Raw genomic sequence first — 20881 nt, 5'->3', positions numbered from 1 at the left:
ACCAAAACTCGCTATGAACGGAAACATGAAACTGTTGTTTGATGTGGCAATGATTGTGCAATTGGCTCAGAGTGCAATACAAACACAGGGAAAAATAAAAAAATAATAACAATCTTTGGATCTAGAACTTGGAGGCTTGCACAACAGCACCAATATCGCGAATCGTTTCACCGGCAGACATCCCGGTAAAATACTCGCTCAACGATGCAGCGGTGGGCCGGGCTTGGGGCTTCCATTCCCAGCACGCCCGGACTTGCGCAAACACATCAGGCGGACACATCTTCGGGCACTCCAAACGTTTGCCAGCCTCGAGATGGGCGAGAACTTCACTGATTGGAAGCGACTCGTACGGTGACGCACCATAAGAAAGCGTTTCCCCTGTTGTGGAGCGAGCATATGAGTCGAGTCGTTGGACACGCTGCAAAAGAAACGTTTTCAAGTCCGCAACAAATGCCACACTCACAAGCGAGTACGCCAAACGCCCAGATATCGCTTTGATGCGAAAACTTGCGGAAACTCAAGCATTCCGGAGCCATCCACTGTGCAAACAGAGACGCCCCCCCCCCCGCCCCGATTCAGGTAAGCAACCAAAAGTTAGCAAGTCTGTGCACCAGCCCTTTTTCACAAGCACACACCGCCCCATCGACACGACCAGTTCACGCATGCACCTTGACTGGAAGCCTGCCTTTGTGCTCCATCTTGTAATAGTCGTGCTCCTCGGCCAATGAACGGGTCAAGCCAAAGTCGGAAATCTTGACTGAAAGCCCAACGCCCACGAGACAATTGCGGGCAGCAATGTCGCGGTGAACAAACCGAATCGACTCCAGGTACGCCAAGCCCGCGGCCACCTGAGCGAGGGCGTGACCAAACTCGCCCGCTGTCCAGCGGAGGCCGGCCTGCTTTGACCGGTGCACCACGCTGCGCAGGTCGCCGTGTGGCATGAGCTCCAGCACACACAGATGTGGTTTCGCCTCCAGCAATGTGGCAATGGCACGGACGATATGCGGGTTGTCAAACTGCGAGACCATGCGAGCTTCCTCGACAAATTCCTGCTGAGCACGTTCGCCGGACTCGGGTTGGAGCATTTTGACTGCCACCTCCAGATCAGGCTGCGCTGGATTTGAAAGAAGGTACTGCGCGTCAGCTGGAACAAGCGCGCGAGGGATTCGACCGCGGAGTACGACGCCGAACGCCCCGGAGCCCAATTTGTCTCCGAGAACAAGCCCTGGACGGAGCGTTTGCGTCACGGCAACGGGCTTGTCGTAGATTCGAGGCGAAACCGCATAGTCGTACGTAATTGGGGCAACCGCATCGGCCGGAGCATGATAGAGATTTTTAGCCACTTTGATGTCCGGAGCCGCAGCTGTCTTGGAAGCGCTTGCGGCCTCGCTCGTAGAGGCATAGTGGTAGGTGGTCGAGACTCCTCCAACGGCAGCGTAATTGTAAGTACTCGGAACCGATCCTGCCGTTGCGTAGAACGCTTGACCAACAGAAGCGTAGTCTGACTCGGCTGTCGAGGGAGATGCAACGCCAGCCTTCACAGTCGTCGAGCGATTGGGAGCTTGAGAAACCGCGGTGGGAGTATTGTTGGTGACATTCGATATTTTGCTGAGTTCGCTCTCGCGGATGGGGACCAGCTCGGACTTGCTGAGCCGGTCGATCGTTGCTGCTTGGGCTTGCTGCCGCCGGCGTCTGTGCCTGAGAATCAGCGCCATCACAACAAGAAGAAGCACAACGCCGGCTATCGCCCCGGCAATCGCTGCGATAGGCGCAGATGCTGCATCCGACGATGGCGGGAGGTTGAGGATGGAGACGGAGGCAACAGAAGCAGCCGATGTTGCAGAGGCAAAAGAGGCGGAGGCAGCCGATGTTGCTGATGCAAAAGAGACGGAGGCAGCAGATGTTGCTGACGCAAAAGAGATGGAGGCAGCAGATGTAGCCGAGTCAGAAGCAGCAGAAGCAACAGAGGCTGCTGATGCAATGGCAACGGAAGCAGCAGACGTCGCCGAAACAAAAGAGACCGAGGCAGCAGACGTCGCCGAAACAATCGAGACCGAGGCAGCCGATGCAGCAGAAGTTGCTGATACAAAGGCAAAGGAAGCGGCCGAAGCAGCAGAGGTTGCTGATACAAAAGCGACAGAAGCATCGGAAGCGATCGAGGCCATGGCATCGACACATGATTGGGTGTAGCACTGTGTGCAGACGGATCCACTCGTGCAATACAAACAGCCAGCGGGGCAGCACGCGCCCGGACCAGAGCCGTAGCATGTTGCGCACTGCGAGTGACACGCTGGAGCAACGCAAAAGAACACGTGAGAGTATTTTCAACAGAGAGAAAAACAAAAAAAGATCGACAGGGTGGTCACGTACGGAGTGGGCTGGAAGCAGTTCCGTAAGTGCTCGGAGGGGCATTTGTACTGGTAGCTGCAAATTGGTGAGAGGCAAAGTTGACAGATTGCAATGCCGTCAGGTTCTGGAAAAGACCCGGAGGCAGCGTGGTGAGAGGTCCTTCCAAACGTCTGAATGATGCAGATTCCAACCAAAAAAGGGGGGAATGCAAGTCAGTCCGGGTACGAGCGCAGTGCGCAAATCTACAACATTGACGAGAGCTCTTCTGACAGGCGGGTCAGGGCTGACAGCCCTCGGAACGACGCCGAAGCCAGCTGGGTGATTGGTCCGTTCAACTTCCTGGTAACACCCGTTGAACAATTGGAGTCAGGTTAAACCCGCAAGAAAGACAATTCTCATGACAAGCACTGTGTTTCGTTTCGCAAGTGTTTACAAGTCGCGAAGGTTGGCAAGATTGGAAAACGCATCGCTGGAGACTTGAGTGATTCCCAAAAGCGCTCTGTGGACAGCGCAATGAGGCAGCAGTTAAGAACGTGAGACCTTGTGGGGAGTCTGACCTTCCCTACCCTTCGACGAGACTTACACTTCCCGCAGAGAGTTCAGACCGAACGATGCAAATGCACCCGTTGGGATGGCGGCAGATGAATATGAAATGGTTCTAGCAGCACCAATGGAAAATCCGAAATCAAGGTAGTGAGCACAAAAAATCGCGTCCTGTTCGTGGAAGGGGGAGGGAAGCGGGCGCAGAGTCCATACAGGGCAGTCAACAAAGACAGGCCGTCAAGCGCAACGGAAGGAGCACTCGTTGCTTGAAAGGTCACCGCCCTGTCATAAAGTTGGTTTCAGTGAGCATACCAGCGCATCGTTGGAGTATCGAGGACGACACATACAGGAAAGTGAGAGTCGGCGGAAGCACGTTGAGGGGAATGGAGGTGAGGGGGCCGGAAATCGACCTGCATTAGCAGTACAAACAAAGAGTCAAGACACGTGTACCAACGATCGCCTCAGCCTCGTCATCGCGTCATGTGGGTCTCACACTAATTTCAAGTGGTTTAGTCCATTGAAAGCTCCAGGAGACACCTGTCCCACGTTGGGTGATAAGAAGCTGACGTTTGCAGGTGAGAGGAGAACGAAACGGTCGCGTCAGAATGAAACAAAAGAAGAAAAGCAAGGGCAAAGCTCAATGCCGTAGCCCTACATGTAGATTAAATCGGGGAATCCAGTAAATTTGTTTGCAAGAATGGGTTCGGGCGATGTGAAGCGCAAGCCTCTGTCTCGTAACGTAAGGAACAGGAAAGGAAGGTTGAGTTAGGCAAAGCCAGTCAAACAACGCGGCATCCAACAAGTACTGACAGGTTGGTAAGCCCCGGAACAAAGGTTGGAAGATTTGAAACGCCCGCGGTCCACTTTTCCGTCATAGTTCTGTCACATAGTTTGTCACGGCAGCACAAAATGAGCACCACCGCCGACCGAAACCAGCACAAAGTACAACAAGTGCACAAACAACAACGCAAACAACACAAAATGACTTGCAGAGATGTCAAGGAACCGCAACCGACGAAGGTGTTTGGATCAGTGCTCACCACGGTCGCAGGCAAGATTCTAAGGCAAAGCAGTTTGTTTAGTCTCGACAATACAAGGGCGAGTGACCTCTCCACCGAACGCATAAGCATCAAAGCAACATGCATACAAATTGGTGAGTGGCGCAACGTTGCAGACGTTGGCGCCGACACTTGTAATTTGCGTCTGGACCAAATCTCTGCGTTATTATTATTATTTCACCGATGTGAGCGAAATACTCTGGCAGATGCAACCGACACTCTTCACTTACAGGTACGTAATGCTTGCATTGAGGATTGGGAATTCCGTGACTGGGCTGCAGGTGGTTGCTTCAGTATTGGTGCAAACGCAGACGCTGCACAATTCCGCAGGAGCAGCACGAGCACCGTTCGTCACGATCAGCAACCCGCCGAGCAGGAAGACTGGCCAAAATTGCATCATATTTTTCGAAGCGAAATAAAATGATCTAAGACAGCGTTCACAAACTTGGTCAACAAAAGTGACAAAAGCAGAAAAATGAAACAAAAAAAAAAAAAAAGGAAAGAAACAAAAAAAAAAAAAAAAAGAAACAAGAGCACAACAGAGCACCAAGCCAATGCCAACCCCAAAAAAGACCAAATAGATAGTAGACATACACACACAACCTCAATCGCTCATCCAACCAACCCGAAGCACACACGCACATCGCTCCCCTGTGGTTCCTGGCGTCATAGATCATTTTTTTTTCCCTGTTGACAGTCCCTCCCCCGCAATGCTGGTGATCTTGCGCTGTCGACGTCACAGCCTCGCTCACTCGCCCTTCCCCCGCCCGCCACAGTTCAAGGCTGGCGATGCCATTCGGGTGGACGACGCAGAGGGCGCTTCGAGCGAGAGCGATCTCGACAGCGTGGTGTGGTGTGAAGGTACCCGCATTCCCACCATCAACAAGCCAAAAAAAAAAAAAAAAAAAAAAAAAAAAAAAAAAAAAAACCTCACCGCAACAACAAATAACAAATGGCAAGTGAAGAAAAAGACTGGCGGCTGTTGTCTTATTGCTTGCATGCAAAAGCATTGAGCTTGTGGATTGAACATGACGCAATGTCACGAAATGCCGGATTGTGTGTGATCTTTGAACATCAGTGATTGGTGGAATGCTCAAACACGAAAGAAGACGACAGGGTTTCATTTCATTCCATCACGCGACGACACTTCAAAACCTCGGTTGCACCCCTCTTTCTGATGGCTGTGCGGTACACTGGGTCTAAGCTTGCATGCCAGCGCCTCGCTTTTTGAATTTGTGATTCTGCCGAGGGGACACTCAGGATGAAGCGGAGCGGAGGTGTGAAGTTTGGGCAACAACCAGCAGCGCAAGCAGCAGCACACGAGTCCCAATCGCGCTGAAAGCACTGCATCCAAGTGTTTGTTCCACGTTGATGTTGCCTTCACAGTAATCACAGAGTTTATTGCATTGTGGGAGTCGGTCGGTCGATTGTGGCTTTAAGCTCAAGCGACAACCAGAGTCAGACGACTCACAATCTCAATTTCTGTTTCGCTCATCCATGGTTTTGAATTGCATTATGCAAGGCCTTCATTCATTCCGAAGTCACTCCTTTACTTTGTTTTTTCTCCCAAACTCAAACAGTCACCATGAGCGCTTTGGTCGAGAGCAACCTTCCTGCATTGACGCTGCTTGCTCGCGGCAAGGTCAGTTTCAGCGGCCACCATTTCCTTCCGACGCAGCAGCTTTTGCGCTCCCGTCTGCTTGCTTTTTGTTCTTGCCACCATCCAACGCGTCATCTGTGGGGGGCTGGGTACTCGCACAGCGGGGTGGTGGTCCAACTTGTCACAGGCTGTTAAATGGGAGAAGCGCAAGTCCGACGTCCTTCGTGTCCGTGTCGCTGTTCCATCGCGTGCGAGTGTCTCTTCTTGTTCTCAGAGGGCAGTGTTTTATTAGGCTTCTGTGCAATCCCAGCACACTCCATCCAAGCGAGAGAAGAGACGAGAGCAAGCAGGCGCCCATCATCGCTGCGACTGAGTGACAGTCCACACAGTCCACAGCAACCCTCGTGGTTTGGCCTTCCACTTCCCCTTCACTGTCCACTTCCCCTCCTTCACTTTCCACTTCTCCTCTCCTTCACATTTCCACTTCCACTTCGATTGCTTGTGTTGTTGTTCCCGAATTGGCATCACTCTTCAATCTCAGCTTTTACTTGAAATCGTTCTCGTTTTGCGAAGGGTGAAAAGTCGAGTCGCACTGATCCTTCCACCACAACAACTGTCACTGCAACAACAACCACTGACGTTGGGGGGTTTTGTTACTTGTTATTGTTGTTCGTTGTACTTTGTCCTTTGCTTTGAAGGTCCGCGACGTCTACCGCATCGATGACAAGTCACTGCTGTTTGTCGCCACAGATCGCATTTCGGCCTTCGATGTTGTGAGTATGGAATTGTTATGGATGTGATGAGTTGCTCAGAATTCTGAAAAAACGAAAAAAAAACCTTACTGGTCATCCGACATTATTACGCGACAGGTCATGAACAATGGCATTCCCGGAAAGGGCAAAATCCTCAACCAAATCTCCTTGTTCTGGTTTGACCTGCTCAAGGAGGTCGTCCCGTGCCATCTCATCACGGCCGAGATTGACGAGATGCCCGAGGTCGTGCGCCAATACCGCGACCAGCTCGAGGGTCGCAGCATGCTCGTTCGCTCGCTGAACATGCTTCCGATCGAGTCCATTGTTCGCGGCTATGTTGCCGGCTCTGGCTGGAAGGAGTACCAACAATCCAACACCATCTGTGGCATTGCGCTTCCCGCTGGCCTCACCGAGTCTGCCCGCCTTCCTCAGGCCCTCTTCACCCCAAGCACCAAAGCCGAGCTTGGCACCCATGGTACAGTAGGCCTCGCTGAATTGTGTTGCAACCGACAATCGTCCCACAACAAAACTGACTGTTTGTTTACAAAAAAAAAAATGTGCAGACGAGAACATTCACCCCGATAAGGCCGCCGAGATGATTGGCAAGGACCTGGCCGATCGTATGGCTGCCACTGCGCTCGAGCTCTATACCAAGGCCAGCGAGTACGCCTTGACTCGCGGCATCATCATTGGTGAGTGCCCCATCATCTTTGCGCTCTTGCTGTTTTGTTCATTGACTTTTTTTTTTTTTTTTTGGCTGACTTTTCCCTGTCCCTTGTCTCGCTTCTCCATGGCTCTTGCACAGCCGACACCAAGTTTGAGTTTGGCATCCACCCGGAGACCAACGCCCTGATCCTCGGCGACGAGGTGCTGACACCCGACAGCAGCCGCTTCTGGCCCAAGGACAAGTACGCCACCGGCCGTGCGCAAGACTCGTACGACAAGCAGTATGTGCGAGACTACCTAGAGAGCATCAAGTTCAACAAGAAGGACCCCGTCACCCTTCCCGAGGACGTTGTGCAGAATACCCTTGCCAAGTACCAGGAGGTGTTTACCATTCTCACCGGTCGCAAGGCAGCATTGTAGTCCATCGTGTTACTTTGTTTTTGCAGGATTGTGTTATGGTTGGCCTTTTTTTTGTTGTTTTTGTGTTTGCAGAATGCAAATCAACACGATCATGGAGTTGAAAACCAAAAATCTCGCATCGACTGCAATTGCCTCGCTCTTACCCACGCAAATTGAAACTAATAACCACGACGTGCTGAAAAATGACGAGCGAAAATGACGGGACGACTAACCCTCATTCGTACATGACACTAGACCACCAGTACCACATTTCCCGCTTGTCATCAAGGATCCAACGAAACAAGGATGCTACCAAACGATGGACGGTCATCGGCAGCTTCGTCAAGACACTCCATCGCAAGCGTGACAAGCTCGCTGATGCTCTGGAGCTCTGCCTCGCTTGGTTTGAGGGCCGAGTCCAGCATCTCAACAAATTTCTGGGTTTTCACAGCCTTGCGCATATCAGTTTTCAGTCTGGGCCCGGGCTTGGCGGCGGTCGCGAGCTCGAGCAAAATCATGCCAAATGCATAAACGTCCGTCTTGATGGTCATTCTGCCCTCGATGAGGAACTCGGGGCACATGTAAGCCTTGGTACCTTGGACGTTCGATGTGCGAAGGTAGCTCTGATCATCCAGCTGGGCAGCACGAACAAGACCAAAATCAGCCACTTTTGCGTTAAAGTACGCGTCCAATAGCACATTGTCTGTCTTGAGGTCGAGGTGGAACAATGCATGGTCAGGAAAGGCTGTCTGGACGTAGTGCATGCCGCGGGCAACATCGGCCGCGATGCGATGGCGCTGAGACCAGGTCAGCGGAGGAGTGTTGTTTTTGCGATTCAAACGATCGCGGACCGATCCGTTGGGCATGAATTCGTAAACCAGGCATCGCTCGTCGCCTTCTTCTGCATACGAAAGAATGGCAATAATGTTTGCGTGGCGGAATTTGGACAAAGAGTCCAGTTCCGACTTGAATTCGACCGTGCCTTGCTTGGATTCGGCGGATAGCTTTTTGATGGCAACACGAGGGCCAGGCAGACTGGCGCTGTACACACGACCAAATGCTCCTTCGCCGAGCAGAGAATCAGTGGCAAAGTTGTTCGTGGCGGAGACAAGCGTTGCGAGAGGCACTTGTGGGACGGGTCCGTCAAAGTTCGAAAAAGATCCACAGGCGGCTTGGTTGCGTTCAAGTACATCGATCTGATCAAGAGCTGACTTTAGTTCACGATTCTTGGCAGCAAGCTCCTGATCCTTGGCAACGAGCGCCTGAGCTTTGGCGGTAAGCTGCTGGTCTTTGGCAGCAAGATCGGATCGAAGCTGCTGCAGCGTCTTATCTTTGGCAGTGAGATCGGAGCGCAATTGCTGAATCTCTGCCACGTTCGCAGCGGCACGAGCTGCAATCTGCGCCAGTTCGGCAGACGACGGAACACGCTGCTGGTCAAGGCCGCTGTTCGGAACCCAAGTTCGCCAAAAGCAGGTGAGTGGCTTGTTGTTCATGCAAGAATCCCATAAACAAGCAGTCTTACTCCAAGTTACAAGTGATATTGCCCGTTTGCCTGAGTGCATTGATTCCGGTGTTGGTCAGGAAATTCTCGTTCAAACTGTTGTTGTTGTCAATTACATCGTCAGATTGGAGCATGAGTTTAACGGCTGTCAGAGCATCTTGTAGCGATCAATATTTACTATAGCATTGTCAATGTCTTGTTCACTTTGAGTGCCTCAGCAAGCGCCTGTGCTCCAGCATCGCCAATCTGATTCTGCCACAGACTGTCCATCCCCTCCATCAATGAGCACTCTTCTGAATCGCCCACTCTCACGCACCAACAAGAGTGAGATGCCTTACAAGAGCGTAGTCAGCGTCTTGGTCACTTTGAGTGCTTCAGCAATCGCCTGTGCTCCAACATCGCCAATCTGATTCTGTTGTAGACTGACCAAGCTCATCTCAATGAGCACTCTTCTGAATCACACACTCGCATACATAAAGCGAGGTGCCTTACCTGAGCGTCGTCAGCGTCGTGTTCACTTTGAATGCTTCAGCAATCGCCAGCGCTCCATCATCGCCAATCTGATTCGTGTACAGACTGTCCATCCCATCCACCAGTGAGCACTCTGACGACCCTCTGATGGATCACCCCTCACAAACTTCAATTAAAGTGAGATGCCTTACTAGATCGTAGTCACTGTCTTGTTTACTTTGAGTGCGTCAGCAATCGCTTGCGCTCCAGCATCGCCAATCTGATTCTGATGAAGACTGTCCATCCCCTCCATCGGTGAGCACTCTTCTGAATCGCCTAATCTCACACATCAGTCAAAGTGGAATGGCTTACCCGAGCTCAGTTAGCGTCGTGTTCATTTTGAGTGCTTCAGCAATCGCTTGTGCTCCAGCATCGCCAATCTGATTCTCACCCAGACTGTCCATCCCCTCCATCAATTGGCGCTCTTCTGAATAACCCACTCTCATGCATCAGTCAAAGTGAGATGACTTACTAGACCGTAGTCAGCGTCGTGTTCACCTTGAGTGCATCAGCTATCGCAATCGTTCCAGCGTCGCCAATCTGATTCACACTCAAACTATCCCCTCCATCAATGAGCACTCTTCTGAATCAACCACTCGCATACATCAGTCAAAGTGGAATGGCTTACTTGAGCGTAGTCAGCGTCTTGTTCACCTTGAGCCCCTCAGCAATCGCCAGTGCTTTTGCGTCGCCAATCTGCTTCCCTTTCAGACTGTCCACCCCTCCATTTTCGTCAGCACACTCGCGCTGCTAACACTGTGTTCCAAATCAACTCGGGCTTTGATCTTACATGAGCCTTTCACTCTCATTTTTGACTTTGTCATACAACTCGCGCTGTCTCTGATTCATATTCTGATACAACAGCATGTTGGAAGAGTGTTGTTCAATCAAAGCAGCGAACGACGACTGTCCCCGTCCTCACCCAAAACAGAACGCATGCGGTACAAGTACGCAAAAAGTATGATCGAAATTGAACACATGTTCATGACAAATCCCAACAGAATCGGGGTGGGAGGGATGCGGTCAGAGCAAAAGCAAAACGAGCGAGCAATTTCAAATTCGCATGCACTCAAAGTCACTTGGTGAAACTCGCAGATTGGCACTTTTCTTTGAGTATCGTCATCTTTGTCAACCAATCAAGTGGAAACGCCAGCAGTGGCCATGGTGCTATTCAGAACGCATTCGCCGCTCGACCGACTTCGAACGCCCAACCCGTTCTCCACGTCGCCGAGCACCTTTTTTTTTTTTCTCAGCATACAAGGAGACATTTGGGTAGTAAAACCACTTTGCGAGCCTTGTCGCGTCCAACGCCGACCCGGAGACCCGGCACATCGTCGATAAGCCTGTCAACTCGAGCGACCACTCAATGACTGCACCAGTGCACCAATTCTTCACTCAGAATATCTCTCATTCTAGCTACAAATACAATTGATACAATATTCACACGTATTCAAACGCCATGGCATCATGAAGTGCTTTGGAGTTGGAAGCAGCTCTGGGAATGGCCAACTTGGTGCAGCTCCAGCCTCTTGTCAGCGGGCAGACCGCGCTTGCGATGGCGACGTCTTTCTGTAGCGTCTGCTATGCTTGTAACCAGTCATGGATCCGCTTCAACGGCGGCTGCGCACTGGGTGCAGATACAGCCACGCCAATCTTGAGACGTAAAAACAGAAGTGAGCTCAAATCGGTCACTTCCCTTACTTGTACCGCTGGCAGTCTTGCGGCACTCGGTCCTCGCTGCACACCAATGCGTGTTAAAAATCATTCAAATGTAATACAAGTGAACGCTGACGTCAAGCGTGCGGTGTGCGCTGAAAAACGAAGTTGATCGGTTGTTGCGTTGTTTGTCGCGATGGGTGTCACATCCGCGAGCTTGATACCGGCCTGTGACAAAAATTGTGAAGTATGATGATTAGCGCATTCATTGTCGTGAAGTTATGCTCAAAGAATGTCAGCAATTCCAGTCCAGTGGCAGTAACAGCATGGAAACATAGGGTTCAAAGAACGCCTGCGACCGGCTTCATTTTTCGCGAATGTTCGCTTGAAAATGGCGGAAACCGCGCCCCACACACCAGAATACAACATGGCGTTAGGACGACCACTCAATATAGTATTATTCAAAGCAACGAGCGGGGCAAAAGGGGCCAATGCAGCGACAGGACAGGCAATAACACGAAACGAGTGAGCTTGTCCTCACCGTTTGCGTGTCTTTTCGCGGTGTTTCGTGCTTCTTTTCTCGACTTGTAGTGTTCTGAGATATTATGACATATTGTCCAATCGAGGTACGCGCGATTGGAGCAGGATGAGAAAGTGTAGTTTCATGCCTGCGATCGAAACCCATTTCGCCTGCCAATGTCAGTGTTTTCTTGCTCAAACTCGAGAACTTTCCCACCGAAGACTGCTAATTTCGAAGGCAACTTCACTTTCGCAAAGGGGAGCAACGTCTTGAAACAAGTCGGCAACAGGACATGCACGCCAAAGTCATTCTGCAAAATGGTACAGCGTCAATCCAATATTCAAGGCGCTTTCCTGCACAATAGCCAACCAAACAATCAAAGACGCGTACAGCAATCGACGACAACAAGTATATTGAACATAAAGTTTCCCAACAAATCGAGACCATCGAGAAAAAACAAAACAAAAACAGAAAAACCCTGAACAAAAACGTTTGTGTTGGGAAGAAGGAGGACAAGGCTGCAAGCTCCACTTCCTTCAACGCGGAAGGAAGGAAGGAAAGCATACAAAAGAAACGACAAGGCAACAAGAATAATAGAAAACAATCATATCAGATACAAGTTTACTCGGCAGTCTCGCCATCACCACACACACACATGCACAGCATGATCAGTCTATCTACTTTACTGGGGATGCAGAGTTTGACGCGTCGCAGTGCGCGATTGCTCGCTTCGTCCGCCACCGCCATCCATGCCGCCCCGGCCACACATAACACGCCTTCCAAGAGCGAATCCCCTCTCGTCCAATCGACCCGGGCGGAATCACGCGTGGCATCGTCGCCTCGCTCCAAACGCACGCACTCGCAAGCGACCGAGCCAAGTGCTGCTGCTGCTGCTGCTGTTCCCTCTCCGAGTCACTCGATCGCCGCCGAGGCACAGAGCACTGAGCAAGCAGCATCCTCAAGCAGTAGTGCACCTTCTTCACGCTCAAAGCGAGCTCGGATTCAAGAGCCGGCCGAGCAAGGCAGCGCGCCAACTCCGACAACCGCTGCTGCCAAGCCAACGGTGGCGCGACGTGCCAGGACGAACAAGAGCACCAGCAATGATTCCAGCTCCAACTCAACGATTGCAAGTGTCAAAGTAGAGGCTGCAGACCAAGCAATTCCGGCTGCAGGCTCCTCTCCATCAGGAATCGGCAGTTTGCCGCTGTCGACCTTGTCAACCACTGTTTCGCGACTCGTTGGCTACCACGTTTCAACAGCGGGAGGCGTGCAAAATGCTCCCGTGAATGCGGCGCTGGTTGGTGCAACGGCATTCGCCATGGACACGCGATCCAAGCGGAAATGGGACTCTCCGCCCTACACGGCGGCGACAATTCAAGCCTTCCGGAAAGCATGTTGCGAACATGGATACCAGCCTCACCAGATATTGCCTCACGGAAGCTACTTGATCAATGCCGGTAGTCCAGTGCCCGAGATCCTGGCCAAGAGCCGCGCCGCACTCATCGAGGAGGTCCAGCGATGCGAGCAGCTGGGATTATCCCAGTACAACTTCCATCCAGGTATTAGATGGATGAAATATGCTAGATTGCTTCCATTGGCTGTCATTGCTTGTCATTGCACGTTGCTCACTGTCGACTGGGTTGAAAAAACCAAAAACCCCAAAACAGGGAGCACGGTTGGACTTTGCACCACAGAAAAGTGCATTGAAACTATTGCGGAATCCATTGATCTGGCTGTCGGGGCTTCAAAGGCTGTGACTGTCGTGGTAGAATCAATGACGGGTTCTGGCAATGTGATTGGAGGTACAAAACAGCAACTCACATGTGGCCCGAGCGATCACTAAGCTCTCTTCTTCGTTTGCTGGGTCGGATTGCAGGTAAATTCGAGCATCTTCGAGACATTATCGCGCACGTCAAGGACAAGACTCGGATTGGCGGTAATTATATGAATGTTGCTCGTGCTTCATTGGTGGAATGTTGCATCTCACGCTCTCCTCCATCACTTTGGTTTGGTAGTGTGTCTTGATACCTGTCATATGGTAAAGGAAAGACTGCACTTTTGGGCAGTTGTTGAAACGTAGCGTGCACGAAAGCCCCCCGTGCCCACACTGACTTCCTCTGCTCCGATCTCCTCTTAGTTTGCTGCTGGCTTTGATCTGAGGACAAGAGCCGAGTACGACAAAGTTATGAACGACTTTGACCGGATTGTGGGTTTCCAGTATCTGCGCGGCCTGCACTTGAATGACTCCAAAGGCGAGCTGGGTTGCAATCGGGATCGACACGAAAATATCGGAAAAGGAAAGCTGGGCCTCTCTGTAAGTACCACCACCACCACCACTACAAAATCACTACGCTTCAGTGCTGGACAACTGACTTCGGGGGGGGGGAAGTAGTCATGAGTCAGGCGTTTGACGTGTTCTCTCTGTTTGTGTGGAACCACTCGCCAGGCTTTCGAATTAATCATGAACGACGAGCGTTTCCGCAATATTCCCATGATCTTAGAAACCCCTGTATCAGCAGAAGTCGAATCCGATGGCTACAAGAAGGTAGGTTGTTGGGGCATTGCTGGTGGACCGACTTGAAACTTTGTTTTGTCTGACTTTTACACTGTGGCGAACAATTGCAGGAAATCGAATTGCTACAAAGTATGGTTCGAACGGGCAAATAGCAGCGAGGAAGCAGCATTGCTTACACTTGCCCTTTGACTGGGTCCCCGCGCAAAGCAATCACTCGAATTGTACATGAATCAATTTTTTTTGTTTCAATTTTTTCAAATAAGATTTTCATACACATCAATCAAGCTACATTGGCTCAACGCAGGGAACGCTGCACAAACTTGAGGAAGAAATACGGAAGAATTCGCAATGCAGTAGCAAACCCTGCAATGATGCCAATATTGCGCCACAAATGCTCGACCGCGCCAGGGAACATTTCATCAATGTACTGCTCGCCATTTTGGTACTCGCAGGCACTCGGCGGAAGATTGGCGGGACACTCGAGCTGCAAACCCTGATACTCGTTGGCGACCATCACCTCCGAGGCGTACTTGTGGAGCGTGGCGTAGCCCATGTACTGCAAAAAGACGGGGATGGACTGGGTGGATCGCAAAAAGCCAGAGGCCACCAAGGCGGACGCTGAAATGATGAGCGACGCGGCCTGGTTGGCAACGGTTGTCTCGTAGAAGAAGGAAAGCGTCAAAAGACCAAGGCTCTCGCCAAACAGCTGCAAGAAGTACATGACCGTCGTGAAAATGCAGAAACGAGCAAAGCTCGAGTAGAGCCCGACCGCCCAGTAGGAGAATCCCGAAAACAGCAGAATGGCAGTCACGTCCGTCCACAAGGCGTGCAGCGTGTACGACAGGAGGAACGCCGACGCGCCATACAAGCCGTCGCGCGATTCTCGATAAAACACGTCTCGTTGCGTGGGAACTGTGAGGACGCAGTGGTGAGATTCTCAGAGAGTGAGTTTGTCAGTCGCATGCAACAGAGTCTCAAGCCAGCACTTACATAGGGCCATGGCATTCAACATGCCAATGAAGACGGGACCAGAAATGGCCTCGTACAAGAATCCAGTGCGGTTTTGTACGCTGGGCTGGTCCGTTTTGAGACGAAAGACGAAAATGAAGATGAGAACACCAAACAAGAGCTGCTGGGTCAGACGAGCATTGAGGCCGTCGGCGTCGCGGCGGAGGTTGACTGTCGCGCGGCCAGTGAGCGTCTTGACAATGGACAGGTAAGACGCGCGCTTGCCACTGACGCCGCGGTGTTGCTGGGCAGGCTGCTCCACGGCGGCCTTTTGCGCTCCCAGCAACGGGGTGGCCTCGCTCGAGGCAGGCGTCGAATTGACGTTGAGCTGTGGAAGGCAGCTCTCGGATGCTCGATTCAACACTTGGCGCTGCGTCGCAGCTTCAGCAATCTGGGCTACTTGACCTAGTTTGGTTTGCAACTCTGTGTAGGTAGCAGAGCGCTCGTAACAGCCCACCAGCGACTGCAAGATTGCAAAGGAAATATCGAACGTCTGTTGCGAACGATCGTCAACGGTGATTGTATCCACTACGGCAGTTCAACAGTTCAAAGCGACGGACGTGTGTGAGTTTCAAGCAACAAGGACCCAACAACAAACAAAAACAATCGAGACACTTTCCACGTACAAAAGTAATCGAGAGGATTCGAGTACTCGGGACATTCAAAGCCAAGCGTTGAAAAGTACGGCAGCATGTTCTGCGCACTACCAGTGTAGACCGTGTAGCCCTTGGACATGAGCATCACCTGGTCAAAAAGCTGGCAAATGTCCGAGCGTGGCTGGTGAATCGTGAAGATGACGGTGCGGTTGCGCCGAGCCAACTGCGACAGGGTCTTGACAATTGCAGTAGCAGTAAATGCATCAAGACCACTGAGTTGTGGTACACAGATGTTGAATGGAGAGAGAGAGAGAGAGAGAAGAGGAGGAGGAGGTGGAGAAGGCAGTTGAGTTGAGTTTGGGACAAACAAACAACGCTAATGTGAAATTTTTTGCAAACTCGTGCAGTGCACGTTACCTCGTCGGTTCGTCCAGAAAGAGTACACCTGCGACAGCACACAGAGCACGAGTGCCGAATAACAAGGGGCGAGTCAGAAAACACAGTCGAAAAAAAGACTTCTTCTCCATTTTCACGACGCGCCAACTCACTCGGATCCAAGATCATTTGCACGCCGATCGAGACTCGACGCCGCTCTCCTCCCGACAGTCCTCGAGTGTTACCACCGACGCGATTTCCAGCCACATGTCGCAGACCAAGCTCGGCGATAACGCTGTTGACCTGCAGTGTCAAAAAACAAAACAAAAAAAGCCCACGACGGTGAGCATCCGCGCGCTCTTTCTTGATCGTAGAGCCAAGCCAAAACGCAGCACTCTTCTACGCAACTCGTTCCATCTTGTCCGCATCGGTCATCGAGCTTGGCAGCTTGAGGGCTGCAATATAGAACAGCGTCTCAGTGACGGTCAAGTTTGGCAACAACCGATCGTCCTGCATGACATATCCAGCCACGTCCTGCCATAACGCCGGTTGGCACACATACCAAGGGACAATTCGTTGTCGTTAGCACCGTGCTGAGAGTACAGGGCCTAAGCATGCCAATAGGGAACAAGCACCGTACCTGAATGAGCTCTGAGGTGACTCGAGCGCCGTTGAGGTAGATATCGCCCGTCACCGTGCCGCCAATATTTCGGCATGCCAGTACGTCCAACAAGGAAGTTTTTCCAGAGCCTAGTGACGGTGAGTATTTCGGGGATTGTGAGCATGCTTTGTTGCTACCGGTAAAAACGAGAAGCGACGACGACGCCGCGCTGGATTTGTACCTGAGCTGCCGAGGATGGCCATGGTCTGGCCTGCTTCAACAAGGCCATGCGAGTGCATCAGGATGTCCTTGTGGACGACCGGCGCGAACGGGCTTCGGGAGTGCTTGACCTGCGTGTGCACAAGTAATTCGACCAAAGCCAGATGGTCAGTTTCCGAATGGTGCAAAGCCCCCTCCCCTCCGCCTTTGTCTGTCCTGCAATGCCATGGCTAAAGATGGGTCTGTCATCCAATGCTGTAGAGATGCACTTCCCCACCGCCTCTCCCGTGTCTCCCGGACACTTGCCCTGACAGATTTGTGAAACCGCTGCTCCAATCCCACGTCCCAGAACCACACACAACCGAGCCTTCTACCCAATTCTCATCGTAGGACGCTTTTACACATTGTAATGGAGACCCCCAATACGAGAGCAAAGCCACAAAAAACGTGCGTGAGGGGCTTTACCTGGACAGAGTACGAGACATTGCGAAAGGCCAAGCAATGGCCTTCAGCAGCAGCAGCAGCAGCGCTCATTCACAATAATTCACAATGACCGACGACTGACGATAGATCTATAATTATTCAACTATTATTGTCGTTGTATGGCAGTTGACTGCTTTTCTTGGACACGCGAGCGAGCTGGAGTTGATCGTTCTCTGTTTGTTCACCTCGTCACATCACCTTCTCACTTGTTGACTTTGATAATTCGAACGAAGGTGAATCAAGATTATTCCATTTCAAGCTAAGCTCATCTCAGTCGCTCTTTTTCTATTTTGACCTTTTTCACTGTGGCTTTGCATTGAAGGTTAGCACAACTCTTGCATCTGATCTCCCTTCTCTCAAAGCAGCCTGCAACTTTTGTTCACTTCTTCGAATCCATGACTGGTGTGGTGCGATTGAGTTCTGTATGATGAAGAGGGGATGAGAGTGAGAGTGGTGGTGGTGGTGGAGTGGGAAAGGTGCATCACCAGACCTCCACTGGGTCACCATTGCCATTCTCCAATGCAAAACTCAATGCAAAACTCAATGAAAATCAAAAAAAAAAAAAAAAAAAAAAAAAGAAAAAAAAAAAGCGAGATCCACAACAACGCATTCAACCAGCCTTTGTCTGGCTTCTGGGTGCTTCTTGTTCACCGATAGTCTCGCTGCGTCACTCATGATGAGGATGTGTACTCCAACCACGTCGATGTTGAATCCAGCGTCTCACTCCCTCCCTCCTGGGGCGACAACAGCAAACGCAGCTCCAACGCAGCCCGACTCACCCGCTACCATTTCACTTGCTTGTGCTCACAGGGAACACAAGGCTTTCAACCAAAGGAGCGCACACACACACAGGAACAAACAAGAAGGAGCAAACAACGAACAATCAAGACACAAAGGAACCAGCGACAGGAAGGAAGAAAAAAGGCCAAATGAGCGAGAACGAGAACGAGGCACCGCTGCCACAGCAAGAGCAGCAAGAGCAGCAAGAGCAGGCTCAGGCTCAGGCTCAGGCGGACGAGCTCATCGAGACGTCGTTCGAGGACGAGGCGGTCGTCACACGCGTCACCGACGTGCTTGGCGAGGTCGCTACATCCACAGACGGACACGTCGTACACACTCACAACCACCAGAGCAATCACAACGCACAGAACACTCCTGCTCCAGATGAAGACACCACGGCATCAGATGCATCAGCAGCAGCAGCAGCAGCAGCAGCAGAAGCGGAAGAAGAACCACCAGCAGCAGCAGCGCCCGCGCAAGAAGCAGACAAGGACGAAGAATCAACTCGAGCACAAGAAGAAGAACCAGCACCACAAGCACAGCCTGCACCCGTGAAGGAAGACGACGTGGCCCCTGCAGCATCCGTCGAGGAGCCCGTGCACGAAGTAATAAAAGCCGCTCCGGCGCCAGTCGTCGCCATTGCTGAAGCGCCGGCGGTTGCTGCTCCCGAGCCCGCTGTCGTCGAGCCCGCCCCTCTGCCCACACCGGCCGCTGCACCGCCGGCAGCAGCTGTTGTCGTTGTACCCGAGGCAGCCGCTCCCAAAGCCACGGCAGCCGATGCTCAGCTGGCCGCCATCGCCGCCACGGTCGGTGTGACCGGTCCTGCCCCGCTCGGCGCCATCAAGGCCGAGGCTGCCGCTAAACAGGCACAGGAAGAAGGGACCTTGGTTGCTCCTCTCTGTAAGTGAAGTGTTCGAGTTTGGTCGCAGCACTACACACACGTCAATCATATTGTTTCGCTGCTGGATTTTTTTTGTTTTGTTTTGTCGTGCTTCGTTTCTCTGACTCTGCTTTGGCTGACAATCCATCCCACAGCACCCGACGAAGAGCGCGCAGAGGTCGCCGCTCGCTATGCTGCGGGACGCAACAGTGCTCAGACGTACACGGAGGACGAACTTCAGTTTGACGACCTGTCCAAGACAGACCGCTACGGTTTCATCCACAACTCGGTCTTGTCAACAGCTGCTCGCACCAAGGACGAAGAGAAGAGCCTTGAGCGCGAGCGAGAGCGCGGGCTCAAGTGGCACAAGATGCTCAAAAATTGGTCGGCTGTCAACCCGCGTAAAGTCCACGCGCGTGTGTTCAAGGGCATCCCAGACAGCGTGAAGGGCGAGGGCTGGAAGCGAATTCTCGGCACGGATGAGAAGCGCAAAGGCAATCCTGGCACCTATGAGGTACAGACTCGCATGTGTTTTGAGCACTGAGATTCTCTGCGAATGAACAGTTGCTCACTTTGGATGATTTGTTCAACGCAGCACTTTAAAGCCAAGGCAATGAAGCAGTCGACCTACTTGCGACAAATCGATCTGGATGTCAACCGCACGTGGAGAGATCACCAAATTTTTAAAGAGCGCTACAGCATCAAGTGAGTGTGAACCTTTTGATTTGGAATCAACACCAATTGACCTTTGCCGTTGCTTCTATTCTTTCTTTCCGTCACCCCCACAGACAAATCCACTTGTTCAATGTGCTATCCGCATACACCATGTACAACGAGCTTGTTGGGTACTGCCAAGGCATGTCCGGCATCGTTGGACTGTTGTTGATGTACATGGACGAAGAAGTGAGTACCACCCAACCCTGTCTGTCGGTGCCTTTCACACACCTTCAGTTGCTCACTCTGCTTTCCTTCCTCCCCCCACACACAAATACACAAATGATCATTTGGTGCTGCCCAGGACGCCTTCTGGAGCCTAACCACACTCTTCCAAGACCGTATCCACTCCATGAATGACCTGTTTTTGCCAGGGTTCCCTCGGTTGATGGAGCAGTTTGATCTGCACGAGAAGCTCATGAACAACATGTTCCCTTCTTTGGCGCAACATTTCGTAAGCTTCCACTCACGTTTCTGAGCTCGCAAGACTTGTAAATTCCCAACTCACTCGCTTGTTGCACACTCCAGCGACAAGAAACGGTCATGATCTCGGCATACGCAAGCAAGTGGTTTTTGCAAGTCTTCCTCGACAAGGTTCCGTTCGAGTTGACGCTTCGCGTGTGGGACGCCTTCATTTTGGAAGGGTACCGTGTTCCGATTGTGATGGCCATGGTGTTTATCAAGGTTCACAAAGGTATGTTGTCGTGGTCGCACATGGTGTGGGCTAGTGAACATCTCCAGAACGTTTCTCATGCATTATTTTTTATTTGTTTATTATTATTTTTTTGCCGCTGCTGCATCTCTTCATCGACAGCCCGCCTCCAAGCAATGGACTTTGAGGGCATTCTGACCTTTTTGCAAAACTTGGACAAGGAGCCGCACGACGCTGACGCTCTCATCAAGCAACTAGATCGCATGATGGGCACGCTCACCGAGAAGGTGCTGATTGCCACCCAAGCACAACCGTCGCCTTCAGCAGAGTAGAGTTGACGGCTCTGCTTTTTTTCGTTTTTATGTCCCTTGGACTTTTTTTGTCAGATTTTCTAATTCCTAATCGACCCTAATTGTTGAAACAGTAAACATTTGTTCATACATTGTTCCGCTATCGTGTGCAATCTTTGCACTTCATGCAGAAGTTAAAAAGGGGCGACGCTGT

At 51.6% G+C, this 20881-nt stretch overlaps 6 protein-coding genes across 6 annotated transcripts; 3 read left to right on the top strand and 3 right to left on the bottom strand.

Annotated features, from left to right (window-relative positions):
- Positions 1-656: 656 nt before the first annotated feature.
- On the bottom strand, positions 657-2995 carry CAOG_04598 (spleen tyrosine kinase; the record flags this gene model as incomplete). Its single annotated transcript, XM_004347295.2, has 5 exons — positions 2933-2995; positions 2783-2848; positions 2620-2688; positions 2371-2519; positions 657-2192 (listed from the first exon to the last, which is right to left on the bottom strand). The coding sequence occupies exons 4-5, from the start codon at positions 2410-2412 to the stop codon at positions 657-659; spliced, it is 1578 nt and encodes a 525-aa protein (XP_004347345.1). The 5' UTR covers positions 2413-2519; positions 2620-2688; positions 2783-2848; positions 2933-2995.
- A 2510-nt stretch (positions 2996-5505) lies between these two features.
- On the top strand, positions 5506-7511 carry CAOG_04597 (phosphoribosylaminoimidazole-succinocarboxamide synthase). Its single transcript, XM_004347294.2, has 5 exons — positions 5506-5592; positions 6249-6323; positions 6420-6777; positions 6866-6994; positions 7108-7511. Exons 1-5 carry the CDS (start codon positions 5536-5538, stop codon positions 7386-7388), a joined length of 900 nt encoding a protein of 299 aa, XP_004347344.1. The 5' UTR covers positions 5506-5535; the 3' UTR covers positions 7389-7511.
- Positions 7512-7577: 66 nt separating this feature from the next.
- CAOG_04596 (hypothetical protein) lies at positions 7578-10710 on the bottom strand (the record flags this gene model as incomplete). The annotated part of the gene is made up of 10 exons (XM_004347293.2): positions 7578-8810; positions 8900-8919; positions 9073-9130; positions 9207-9290; positions 9361-9444; positions 9531-9614; positions 9691-9774; positions 9851-9934; positions 10007-10090; positions 10637-10710. The coding sequence occupies 10 exons, from the start codon at positions 10708-10710 to the stop codon at positions 7652-7654; spliced, it is 1815 nt and encodes a 604-aa protein (XP_004347343.1). The 3' UTR covers positions 7578-7651.
- A 1530-nt stretch (positions 10711-12240) lies between these two features.
- Positions 12241-14348, top strand: CAOG_04595 (endonuclease IV). Its single transcript, XM_004347292.2, has 7 exons — positions 12241-13113; positions 13222-13356; positions 13431-13490; positions 13570-13592; positions 13692-13868; positions 14001-14099; positions 14180-14348. Exons 1-7 carry the CDS (start codon positions 12246-12248, stop codon positions 14219-14221), a joined length of 1404 nt encoding a protein of 467 aa, XP_004347342.1. The 5' UTR covers positions 12241-12245; the 3' UTR covers positions 14222-14348.
- CAOG_04594 (ATP-binding cassette) lies at positions 14311-17419 on the bottom strand. Its single transcript, XM_004347291.2, has 9 exons — positions 17334-17419; positions 16891-16999; positions 16689-16798; positions 16457-16582; positions 16222-16351; positions 16091-16118; positions 15704-15945; positions 15060-15605; positions 14311-14981 (listed from the first exon to the last, which is right to left on the bottom strand). The coding sequence occupies exons 1-9, from the start codon at positions 17400-17402 to the stop codon at positions 14365-14367; spliced, it is 1977 nt and encodes a 658-aa protein (XP_004347341.1). The 5' UTR covers positions 17403-17419; the 3' UTR covers positions 14311-14364.
- A 214-nt stretch (positions 17420-17633) lies between these two features.
- On the top strand, positions 17634-20821 carry CAOG_04593 (hypothetical protein). Its single transcript, XM_004347290.2, has 8 exons — positions 17634-17673; positions 18162-19031; positions 19167-19525; positions 19607-19716; positions 19800-19914; positions 20030-20179; positions 20254-20419; positions 20540-20821. Exons 2-8 carry the CDS (start codon positions 18281-18283, stop codon positions 20707-20709), a joined length of 1821 nt encoding a protein of 606 aa, XP_004347340.1. The 5' UTR covers positions 17634-17673; positions 18162-18280; the 3' UTR covers positions 20710-20821.
- The last annotated feature ends 60 nt before the right edge of the window (positions 20822-20881 follow it).

The sequence above is a fragment of the Capsaspora owczarzaki genome (assembly GCF_000151315.2).
Source record: "Capsaspora owczarzaki ATCC 30864 unplaced genomic scaffold supercont2.7, whole genome shotgun sequence".
NCBI classification, from domain to species: Eukaryota; class Filasterea; order Ministeriida; family Capsasporidae; genus Capsaspora; species Capsaspora owczarzaki.
The sequence above is the reverse complement of the archived record's forward strand: the minus strand, read 5'-3'. Positions and strand labels throughout refer to the sequence as shown.